The 12083-nt window shown below is 51.4% G+C and overlaps 1 protein-coding gene across 1 annotated transcript in view; it reads left to right on the forward strand.

The window, feature by feature from the left end:
• Positions 1 to 12083, forward strand: part of CACNA1A (calcium voltage-gated channel subunit alpha1 A) — a 285317-nt gene that overhangs the window by 196433 nt on the left and 76801 nt on the right. Inside the window, exons 20-22 of the mRNA XM_007954375.1 lie at positions 6111 to 6574; positions 8790 to 8928; positions 10710 to 10839. Of these exons, the coding sequence (XP_007952566.1) occupies positions 6111 to 6574; positions 8790 to 8928; positions 10710 to 10839 (733 nt within the window). The remainder of the gene's footprint in view (positions 1 to 6110; positions 6575 to 8789; positions 8929 to 10709; positions 10840 to 12083) is intronic.

Below are 12083 nucleotides of genomic sequence, written 5' to 3' on the forward strand. Positions count from 1 at the left end.
CCGTCTCCCAGAGACTAAACTTCTGTGGATGACAGTCACCTGCTTGGTCCCTGGCAGCCAGGCAGGGCCTCTTGCCAGGCCTGGCCAAGCGAGAGGAACTTGCACTAAGACCTGCTTCACCCAGAGTTAAGATCTCAGCATTTTGCATCCCATCTCCACTGCCTCCATCACCATGACAACCCCCTCCCCAGGAGGAGCAAAAGGAGACATCCTGGGTGAGCCTCATGATTGATTCAAGGAGGGACTCTGCCCTGTCCTGTGACTCCCTGAGTCTCACAACACCTCCAAGGGCCTTAGCCAGGCTCCTCAGCCTCCCCACTCCCTGCACCCCAAGTTGCTCATCACCTTCCTCCCTTTTTGTTTAAACCAAGTAGCCCTCTAGCTTAAAAACTGTAGATGAGTGTTCTGTTAACCCCCTTCCCAGCTGGGTACCACTGGACAAATGACTTTGCCTCTCTGGACCTCAGTTTGCTCATGTGTAAAATGGCTTGATCTAACACCCACCTTACATGGTAAGGGTTGTGGGGAGTCAATAAGTGGATACGTGTAAGTCCTTGGGACCGTGTCAGTACACAGGAAGCAGGCAATCAATGGTGGTGGCTGTTATCACCCCAGAGAACCCAGACTGTCCCCTGAATCTCAGGGGCTGAGCCCCAGGCAAGGTGTCCACAGCCTTTGGCAGAGGGAGTCTCAGGTAGTGAGCTGGGAAGGGCCCCTGTGCAGGATGGGCACCTGGCAACCAGCTGTCTGTTCCAGCCACGTAATGCCTGAGGCCCGGGAGGGCAAGGGGAGGGAGCTGACTGCAAATTTCTCTGCCCCTTTTGCATTCCCCTTAGCCACACTTTGGAAATGAAACCTCCCAGTGACCGATTTGAGGCCTCTGCAGGTTTAGTTTGTTAAAGGTCCCCCAACAAACAGAGGAAACAAAGTGCACAAGAAAGCACAAGCAAAACACCCCAAAAGCCTTCAGGTCCCCTTGCCATCTGAGCAGGGCTCCTGTTCCCCACATGAGGCCACGGCTCTGAGTCCCTCTGCCAGAAGGCCCCGGGGAGCTTCACTGTGGTTTCAGCAGCTACACCAATGAGTACAACCTCCTGAGGTGGTGGCCAAAGGATTTAGGTTCCTTTTGAAATTAGAACAACCATGCCTGCCTTCTTATGATGCTATCTCCCTGTTAGAAAACTCTGTGTGTGTGTGTGTGTGTACTAAACAGTGAGAAAATATTCCTAGCCAGATTTTCACCAGATGCACAGCCTCTCACAAAGCACTGTGAGTGGTTAGAGTTAGGAAGCTCTCTGTGGGCTGTGCCATCCTCGGGGAAGTCACAGCTTTGAACTTGACTCATTTACCCTTACCTTGCAGCTAGCACTCACCGGGTGCAGGCACCGCGTGAGCTTCCTGGAGTGCCTGCAGCCCTTGGCTGGTGGATACATCACTCTGGTCTCTGCCTTGTCCCCACCTCATCTTCTCCTCTGTGTGTTGTCTGTCTCCTCTGAGGACACTCGTCGTTGAATTTAGGGTCTTCTCTATTCCAGGCTTGTCTCGTTTCAGATTCTTAATTACATCACCAAAAACACTTGTTCCAAATGGGGTCACCTTCACAGGTGCTGGGTGGACCTCTGTTTCAGAGGGGATCACCTTTCAACCCACTGCGGTCCGCCCTCAGGCCTTCTTAAAATCCATGTCTTTCCCACGTGCAAAATACATTCACCTCATCCCAACATCCTCAAAAGTCACACCCCCTGACAGCATCAGCTCAGAAGTCCCAAAGCCCATCTTTTAAATCATCTGTGCCTCGAGTGTGGTGAGACTGTGGGCCTGGTTCCATCCTGGGGCAAAATCCTTCTCCCTCTATGCACCTGGAAACTAGATAATAAGTCATTTGCTTCCAAAATGCAGTGGTGGGACAGGCATGGGATAGGCATTGCCATTCCGAAAGGGACAAATTGGAAGGTAGGAAGGGGTCAGAGGACTCGAAAGTTTCTACATCCAGCAGGTCACATCCCATCTCATAAGGTTTCAAGGCCTGGGAATAGTTCTCCAGAGCTCTGGGCTCGTTAACATATCTACTCCTCACAGCAGCTGGAAGAGGTTGGCTTCACTTGTTATGGATGAGAAACTGAGGCTGAGTGCCTCACAGGTGGTTACACAGCTAATCAGCAGTGGAGTGGGCTTTGAGCCCCGGCTGGCTCCCAGATCTTCTCTTTCGTGTCCACGATATAGGGAAGGTTCTGCTTCATTAAGCTCCAGTTTAAAGCTGAGGAACTGAGGCTCAGAGAGGTTCATCAAACTACGCAGGGTCACACAGCTAGTAAGTGCCAAGGCTGAGATTCGATCCCAGCTGCGTCTGTCTGCTGAAGTGTAAAGCCACCCACTTAACCAGTGAGTAATTCTCTGGGCCCTGCCCCTCGCCCTGTCGGCTTCGGGGCAGGGGGTGGCAGGGAGGGAACTGGACTGCCTTGGTTTCCCCAAGCACCCCACTTACCTACTTCAGTCTGAAAATAAATGCCCTCATCTCTCTTCTGCTTACCGAAAACACCCCGGGCTCTTGAAAGTTAAAATGTGAAAATAAGACGAGGAAGCTGGGCCCAGTGGTTTAGCCAGTGGGAGACTCTCCAGGGGAGACCAGGGCAGTTTTCTGGGGGGTTTTTTTTAATCTTTTTATGGTGATCTGGGCGAAATTTTACAAAGCAGATTCATTGTAACATTTAACAGTTCATACACATTTTGTTTGGTGACATGACCAGTCCCCACGGTGTAACATCTCACCTCCCATTTTCTCCCTGTGGTCACCCTTTGCCTCGGTCCTTCTGTGCATTCCTGTCTCCTGTCTTTTTCCTTGTGCAGACACTGCCCTTCTGAGCTCCCATGGTTGATTGAGACTTAGCCATGGGAGTGAATCCAATTCCAGACCTGAAGGGTGACTAGGGGAGTTTCTGTGTTTTTAAGCATCAGGTGGGTGCTGTGGGTGCTGGATCGGGCCCAGGGAAGCAGGCTGTGCTGGCCAGGGACTGTGGTTCCCACAGTTGCATCTAACTTCCTACGTATTGAAGGCACATCCACAGCCTGGGCGTCCTCTTCTATTAGTTTCTCATTTCTGGTTTCTTGAGTTAAGTGTGAGAAGGCTACAACCTGACGAACAATTTTTGACCATGGCCATGAGCAAGTGACTGATTTTTCGGGACCTTAGCGTCCTCATCTGTAACATGGGAGCAGTGATGAGCCCACCCTAAGAAGGTTGCTGCACTAGGACAGGGCGTGCCTCACCCAGCTGGCTGTGACAGTGAGTGTCCAGGTTCCCAGCCCCCACCAGCTGGATGCCAAGCGTCCTGGAAGATCTCGAGCTGCTCGGAGAGAGAGGCAGCCTCAGGTGGGGGTTTGCAGTCAGGGCACCAGCATTGGGCGAGGCCCTTCCTCTCTGTAAAAGGGGAGTAACGAGACTACCCACCTCTTAGGGTTATTTGAGAAGTGAACTCGTGTGTAAAGCAGGATACATGATAAGTGTGAGCTATTTATTACAAGGAGAAAAGGAGCTCTGGTAGCGTGGTGGTTAAGCGCTGGGCTGTTAACTGAAAGTTGTTGTTGTTGTTGTTGTTATGTGCCGTCGAGTCGGACCCGACTCATAGCAACCCCTCCTTGGGTTTCCGAGGCAGTATCACTACGGAAGTAGATTGCCCAACCTTCCTTCCGAGGAGTGGCTGGTGGGTTTGAACCGCCAGCCTTCTGGTTAGCAGTCAAGTGTCTTAGCCACTATGCTACCTCAATTTCACCAGCAGCCCTGCAGGCAAGAAGACTGGGCAGTCTGCTCCCGTACAGATGGCAGCCTAGGAAATCTTACAGGGCAATTGTATTCTGTCTTAATGGGGTTGTTACAAGTCAGAATCAACTCGACAGCACACAACATTACAAGAAGTGGGGGACATGGGGGAGAGAATTGAGGGTTTCCTTTAAGAAGAGCTAATTCCCTATCAAGGGACATGTTTGGACTACAGAGCTCACAAGACAGAGGAGTCATTGAAATGACAGACAACAGATGTCCTGGTGTTTGGGGAAAACAGACTTTGCCAGGGCCTGGGGATTGGAGGAAGATGGACCCTTTATCTGAGGTTTAAGGTCCCAGAAAGGATGTCTGAAAGCAAACAGAGCAAACCTGGGCCAAGTCCTCCGAGAGCCGGCTGGGAAACAGCCCATCGCGGAGCCTGCACAGTGGGCAAAGCCAACTTGGCAGGTTGGGCACAGCCAGGCCGGCCAAGGACAGACTCCCACAGGCTCCAGACCCCAGCCACCTTCACCTGGCCCCAACTCCTCTGGCAAGCTGTGGGCAAGTCTGCAGATGGAAGGAAGCAGGGACCACAGTGCCCAGGGCTGGGGGAGTGGGGCAGGTAAGACCTCTCCTGGGGACCACGGTGCCCTCACTGCAAAACGGGGGCATACATTTCTCCTTTGATAACAATTGTGTGCCCAGGCTTGTTCTGAACACTGAAACCACAGCCCTGAATGACACAGACAAAACTATACTCTTCGCCTCCTGGAGCTGACATTGCAGGGGTGTTGGTTGAGGTGGAAGAGGTCAGTGAGATGCCCCGGACACTCTCTCCCCTCCTCCAAATTCACCGGGCACCTCAGAGTCTTGCCTCTCATCCCTGTGCGTGCGGCACTAATAATTCCAGTGACTGGGGGACCAAACTCCTGCCCCCACTCTCCACCCCCCGCCGCACTGGCTCCTCGTTGCCCCTCACACTCTCCCTCTTGCACGTCACCAGGATGGCAGGGACCTCGCATCTCTGGAGCCCCGAGATGCTGCTGTGTGGCCCTGGGGTGGGCTGACCCTACCTCTCTGGCCTCCGTTTTCTCCCCTATAAAATGGGAATAAACGTAGTTCCTACCCCACAGGGCTGCAGGGGGTTTAGATGATATAACACACCCACCCCGGGGCCTTTGCTCTGCCTGTTCCCCAGGCTTTTCCCTGATCCCCTCTCATTCTGCGCTCTCCTTTCTCTGTGCCTCACACACACACACAAAAGTCCCCCCCGCCCCAGTAGCAAAGTGCCCATCTCATCCCTCCTGCTCATTTTCAGCCCTGTAAGAAACCATCTTACCACCTGTGTGGCCTTGGGCAAGAGACTTAACCTCTCTGAGCTTTGCTTTTCCCTCTGTAAAATGGTGCGAGTAATTGTACCTCTTATAGCTGAGGATTAAAGAATCACGTGCTTAGGATACCACCCGGAACCTTGTGTTTGAAGTGTTTGCTGTTATTATTTCCATCATTATCATTTGGATTATGTTTATGTACATGGGAGCTCTGGTGGCATAGTACGTGCCTAAGGCATTTGACGGCTAACCAGAAGGCTGGCGGTTCAAACCCACCACCCACTCCTTGGAAGGAAGGTTGGGCAATCTACTTCCATAGAGATACGGCCTCAGAAAGGAGGGGTCGCTATGAGTCGGATTGACTCGAAGGCAATTAATTTGGTTTTTGTTTACGTATCTACATTGTGGGTCTCCCCTAACTAGAATGTTGAGGGGGCCATCCCTGTAATAGCCTTTTAAAGCCAGGATGCAGTTTCACCCCTAAAGAGATGGTGTCCCTGCCTGGGTGTGCACCTCCCCTAAAAGCACTGTACGCCCCAGTCCTGGCTGGGAGCCCACGGGGGAGCACAGAGGCAGAAAGGAAGCTTTGGGCCGGAGGGGCACGGCCTCTGGCAGAAAGTTCTTTCCCTTCTGATTTGCCCCCTTTTTTCCCTGAGAGAGTGGCCTTGTCCCCAGAAAATATGCTTCTTGGAAGGAAAAGCCCCAAGTTGGAATCTGGGAGCACAGGAAGTTACAGGCTCACACTGGATTTATGTCACTTACACGTTGGTAAACCCTTGGGGTCCTGAGAGAAATAACATAATAAGGGGTTAGTGGAACTTGTGAATTGGCCGTTAAAGGTCTTTATCTCTAAACAAGAATTGCTGGGCCCCCCTCAATGCCGGGCCTGCAGCGCCTGGGAGCCGGCCCCTCAGGTGGGACCCTTGAATGAGGGATGGTCTCTTAGGCAGGACCCAGAAGTGTTCACACTGTCACCTAACTCAGTTGTCGGATCTTTTTCGCTGGTCTGCCTTCCTCAGAGAGACCCAGGGCTCTGGGGTCCCCGTGTCAGGCCCCAACCTGTCGACCACCCGGCCGATCCAGCAGGACCTGGGCCGCCAAGACCCGCCACTGGCCGAGGACATCGACAACATGAAGAACAACAAGCTGGTCACCGCGGAGCCCGCCAATCCCCATGACGGCCTGGGCCGCACCGGCCTACCCCAGAGCCCAGGCAAGATGGGCAACAGCACTGACCCCGGGCTCACGCCGGCTCCGCCTACCACGACCACCAACCCCCAGAACACCGCCAGCCGCTGGACGCCCAATAACCCGGGGAACCCATCCAACCCCGGCCCCCCCAAAACCCCCGAGAACAGCCTTATCGTCACCAACCCCAGCAGCACCCAGACCAACTCAGCTAAGACTGCCAGGAAGCCCGACCACACCGCAGTGGACATCCCCCCCGCCTGCCCGGCCCCCCTCAACCACACTGTCGTCCAAGGTGAGACACCCCCATCCTTGCACATCGCCAGGCAGGCAGGGACCCTGCATCTCTGGAGCCAGACTGCCTGGGCTCCAACCCCGAGATGCTGCTGTGTGGCCCTGGAGTCGGTTGACCCTACCTCTGTGGCCTCTATCTTCTCTCCTATAAAATGGGAATAAACGTAGTTCCCACCCCACAGGGCTGCGGGGGGTTTCGATGATATAACACACGTGCGGTGCTTGGCACACACCACACTCATAAGGGTTAGAGACGTTTCTTGCAGCCACATTCCTATGAGGAGCCAGGAAGCCCCTGTGCTGGAGAATTGAATTGCTTGGATGGCAAATTTGGGAGTCAGGTGACACTCTAGGCTAGTGCCATCCAAAAGAAATGTAACACAGGACACGTGGAATTGTAAACCTTCTAGTAGCCACATAATAAGCACTCGGCTGCGAACCAAAAGGTTGGAGGTTCGAGAACACCCAGAGGCACGTGAGCAGAAAGGCCTGGCAGTCAGTCTGCTTCCAGGAGGTCACAGCCATTAGAAGCCCACGGAGCGCAGTCTGCCCTCATACACATGGAGTCGCCAAGGGCCGGAAGAGACTGGACAGCAGCTGGGTTTGTGGTCTGTAGCCACACAGAGAAAGCAAAAGGAAGCGGTGAATTAAAATGATTAGAGCCATTAGTTGACGGTGTTTAACGTTAGGTTATGGGCATATGGAGGTTCCTTGTACTAGTCTCTATTTCTACTTAAATATTTCATTATAGAAAGTAGAATGGCATTATATATATATATATATATATATTGTTGTTGTTATATGCCATCGAGTCAGCCCCGACTCATAGCGACCCCTCCTTGGGTTTCCGAGGCAATATCACTACAGAAGTAGGGTTGCCCAACCTTCCTTCCAGGGAGTGGCTGGTGAGTTTGAACTGCCAGCCTTCTGGTTAGCAGTCAAGTGCCTTAGGCACTATGCTACCAGAGCTATGTGTATATATATATATACACACACACACACACATATATATATATATACACACACACACACACTATTTATCTCGTAAGGAAGGTTGGACATCCTACTTCCGTAGTGACACTGCCTTGGAAACCCAAGGAGGGGTCTCTAGGAGTCAGGTCCGATTCCACAGCACATAACAACAACATACATATTTATTTATTTATTTAAAATAAATTTTAATAATACAATTTATGTAACTCAGAATGTTATTCGCATTTAAAATGTTATCACTTCTGCTTGGAATCACCATTTTTTAAATTGTCAGTGAGATGTGTTACATTCTTTTTATTTACACTCAGACTTTGAGGTCTGGCGTGTCTTTTAGACTCACAGCATGTCTCAGTTCAGACTCGCTGTGTGTATGGTGCCTGGTAGCCACCGTGACTTAAAGCCACTGTATTGCCCCACACAGGTCCAGGCTTATGAAAGACTGGCAGTTTTTGCCCCCATGAGAGCTGAATCAAAGAAACCATGAGGAATTTGAAAACAACCCATGGAGCATATTATTTCCTAGTATGTTAGCAGTAACGTAATGCCTCTAATGTCAGTTCTATGCAAGAGATTTCCATGGATTTGCTCAGTAAGTCCTCACCACAGTCCTGCAAGGTAGATCTTACTATTGTGCCCATTTTACAGAAGATGTCACTGAGGCTTAGAAAGGAGAGCCTGCCTGCCCGTGGACACACAGTTCAGGAGGGTGGTGGTTCCTTGCCGCAGTCAGGAAAGAGGCAACTCATGGGGGAAACCCTGCAGTTTGACTGTGAGGGAGCTCAGTATTCCCATCTGGAAAGTGGGACTATTGAGACTCACACTGCCTGCCTCCGAGTGACAGTTCAGAGCCATATGGGATAGAGGCAGGTCTGTGTTAATACCCATGAGAGTCCTGTCAGGCTCAAGGCTGCGAGTGACTGAGAGTGGGCACTCTGGGGTCATGCTGCCCTAGATCAAATCCCAGCTCTACTACTTCTGGCTGTGAGACCTTGAGAAATTCACTTAACCTCTCTGGGCCTCAGTTTCCTCATCTGGAACATGGAAATAATAAAAGTACCAACCTCATAGGCTCATGGGAGGATCAAATGACATAATAGGATGCCTGGCACACAGTAGGCACTTGTAAGTATCAGCTGGTTACTGCTGCTCTGGGGAGCAGAGAGGAGCCCAGAGGCTTATGGGAAATCGTGGAGGAAGCCCTGTGTCGGTTCTTGTCCCAACAGTGAACAAAAACGCCAACCCAGACCCACTGCCAAAAAAGGAGGAAGAAAAGAAGGAGGAGGAAGATGATGATCCCGGGGAAGACGGCCCCAAGCCCATGCCCCCCTACAGCTCCATGTTTATCCTGTCCACAACCAACCCGTGAGTATGGGCCATGGCACGGGCAGGGGCCCAGGATACCTCCTGGGGTAGGGGAGTCAGGCCAACAGGCGGGCCAGGCAGAGGGCAATGAGGAGGTATTGCCGACAAGACCACCATTGGTTCATAGGAGACTTTTGAGAGAATTAGACAAAGATTCCTCTTTCTCAAGTCTCATCAGATGGAAAATTATCATGTGCTGATTTTGTTGGAAAAGACCTCTTCCTGCCATCAGCAAGAATCATTGTCACAAATATCCCAGTCTGTGCTGTCTAAACAGGAGAACACCCTTCAGAAATGGCGGCCTCCTGCAGCGTACGGCCAGCGCAACTGAACATGGTGGCCCTGGGCCCTGGGGCCCTGCCCCTGTGACTCTCAGGGCTTTACATTTCAGTCAGAGTTCTGTAGGTCTCCTCTTGTGGGCTACCTTGAGCAGGAGAGAGTATTTAGAGAATTTATAACTTGTGTATCACAGCACCTCAGAGGTTGTTTGAGGCTTTGATTTTTACAAAGGAACTCTGGTGGCATAGTGCCTAAGGCATTTAACTGCTAACCGGAAGGCTGGTGATTCGAACCCACCAGCCACTCCTCAGAAGGAAGACTGGGCAATCTACTTTCCACCTTGGAAACCCAAGGAGGGGTGACTATGAGTCAGAAATGACTCCACGGCAGTGAGTTTGTTTTTTTTATAAATGGTATTTCTTAAAGCCCCCTTCCCTCACAATGCTTCTCAGCAAAGAAAAATCACATCAAACAATCCAGAGGTAAGCTGCTTCCTGTAACCCTCCTCTTGGAGAAGTGGCCTGTCCATTTACTTTTTTAGTTAGTTGACTTATTTTATTAGAGAAACACTTATCTGTGTTTCAGCCACTATGCTGAGTGCTTTATAGGTTAGAAAAAAAAAAATCCCCATGTAATCCTACAGACTTGGGATTCTCCTTACCCCCATTGGACAGATGAAGGAACTGAGTGAGGCCCAGGAGATGAAATCACCTGTCCAACATCACACAGAAAGGCAGTGGGAGAGCTGGCGCTTGAGTCCAGGCAGTCTGCCTCCAGCCTTCCTGTTCTTAACCACTTGGCCCTACTGCCACTCCTATTTTAATCTTTATGCAAACTATATGATGTGTTTATTGTTACTAATTTCACTTTGGAGCTTAAGTACTTAAGTTTCATTCCATTAGCACATTAAAGGCTCTGATAAGGCCTGCAGTTCATCATTTCGGTAACTAACTTTTTTGAGCCCCTGCATCATGCCAGACATAAATTAAGTCTTTTAATCCTCACATCCCCATGAGGTAAGCTTTACTGTTAACCTCCTTTCACAGATGAGAGCACTGAGGTAGACAGGGACTAAGTAACTTGCCCAAGGTCACACAGCTGATTTAAAAAAAAAAAAAAAAAAATCTACTTAACCTAGAGTTTTGCAGTGACCACAGGACACTTTATATATAAAAAAATAAATAAAAACTTTTTATATCCTGCAAAGCCTAGGATAGTATTTCTTCATCCCAACCTAGGACTTGAGATGTTGCATGGAGATGGTTTAGGACTGGTAGGTGCTTATGAACAGGGCTCTGAATGTCTTCCTTAGCTGAGGTTCCTCTGAATTCTTGGAGTTTCAGGATCTCAAGAGGCCCCCAGCTATAGGAGCCTGATGAGCTGTTGAGAGCCGAGCCTTGGAGCTTGGGGATCTCAGGTGGTAGTGGGTATTATGTGGCATTTATACAAGGAGAGAGTTTGAGAGCCTGTGGCCTGAGTGGACCTCTGCCTGACCCCAACAGCCTTCGCCGCCTGTGCCATTACATCCTGAACCTGCGCTACTTTGAGATGTGCATCCTCATGGTCATCGCCATGAGCAGCATCGCTCTGGCCGCCGAGGACCCCGTGCAGCCCAACGCGCCACGGAACAACGTGAGTCTCACCAAGCAGGCCCCTTCCTGCTCCATCTGTCACCCAAAAAAAGATTATAGGTGCAGTGGGAAGGGTGTTGGAGAACACAGTTGGGGACGACGTTGGGCAGGGTTGCACGAGTCAGTTGTCTGAAGGCTGAGACACATCCACACTGGCTGGTAAAAAGCCACTCCCTGAGTCTGCCTGTAAGTGCCACCTCAGCCGCTCTCCGGGGGCCTGCCAACTGGGTGGCAAGCGAACAACCCTGGGCACCCCTGGGCACAGGAGGGGAAGCCTCGATCTTAGGACACTCCTTAAGGGCACGCAGTTCCTGGAGGTGGCTCCAGGTGGCCAGGGAGGTAGGGGACTGCAGGGGTCTCTCCTGGGAGGAAGAGACTGGCAGGATGTGGCCATGGCACAGCTCTGCAGGGATGCTGGGGGTTCTCCAGCAATGCCCTCTCCAGCCAGCCCTCACCTAGCAGACTTTTCCTTTTGGACACCAAGCTATGAAAGAAAAGGCCCAGAAACGCCTAAAATATTAGCCCTTTGGCGATCAAGCCCCATTTGAGGTCCAAGATCAGATTTAAAAAAAAAAAAAAAAACCTCACCACCATCAAGTTGATTCTGACCCAGAGCGACCCCCACTGAGTTTCTGAAGTGGTGAATCTTCATGGAAGTAGATTGCCCCTTCTTCCTTCCTCAGAGTAGCTGGTGGGTTTGAACCGCCAACCTTCTGTTTAGCAGTGAGATGCCTCAGGCACTGGGCCAAAGATCAGATAACAGCAGCCATTAATTGGGCACAACCCCTAGACAGGGGTGGTTGGCATGCAGGCACCGCACAAAAACCCTCCCAGATGTCCTTGTTTGACAGATAGGGAAACAGGCTGGAGGAGGGCCAGTGGCCTATCCAGCCTCACACAGAAGAGCTACAGCTCTGCCCCCATACGGCTTCTGACGCTTCCCTCAACAGCCTCCATTTGTAGGACACTGACTGTATGCTAGGCACTAGGCTGCATTGACTTCCTCACTCCTGCCACACCGAGTGAGTGCATGCGTGGTCTAGAGGGGAAACTGAGGCACAGACGGGACTTGCTTGTGGTGGGTAGGGTAGGAGCCCAACCCCAGGCCCGGCAGAGGCTGGAGCAATGCCACCTCCTTCTCCAGCTCTCTTCTGTGCACTCTCCCTGCTCAGAACCAGAGGTGCATTTCCCTGCCTCCCCTGAGGCAAGGCTCTAACGCGCTCGCGCGCGCGCGCGCCCCCCCCC

Source organism: Orycteropus afer, unplaced genomic scaffold (assembly GCF_000298275.1).
Source record: "Orycteropus afer afer isolate SDZICR_OR568_19922 unplaced genomic scaffold, OryAfe1.0 scaffold00460, whole genome shotgun sequence".
NCBI lineage: Eukaryota > Metazoa > Chordata > Mammalia > Tubulidentata > Orycteropodidae > Orycteropus > Orycteropus afer.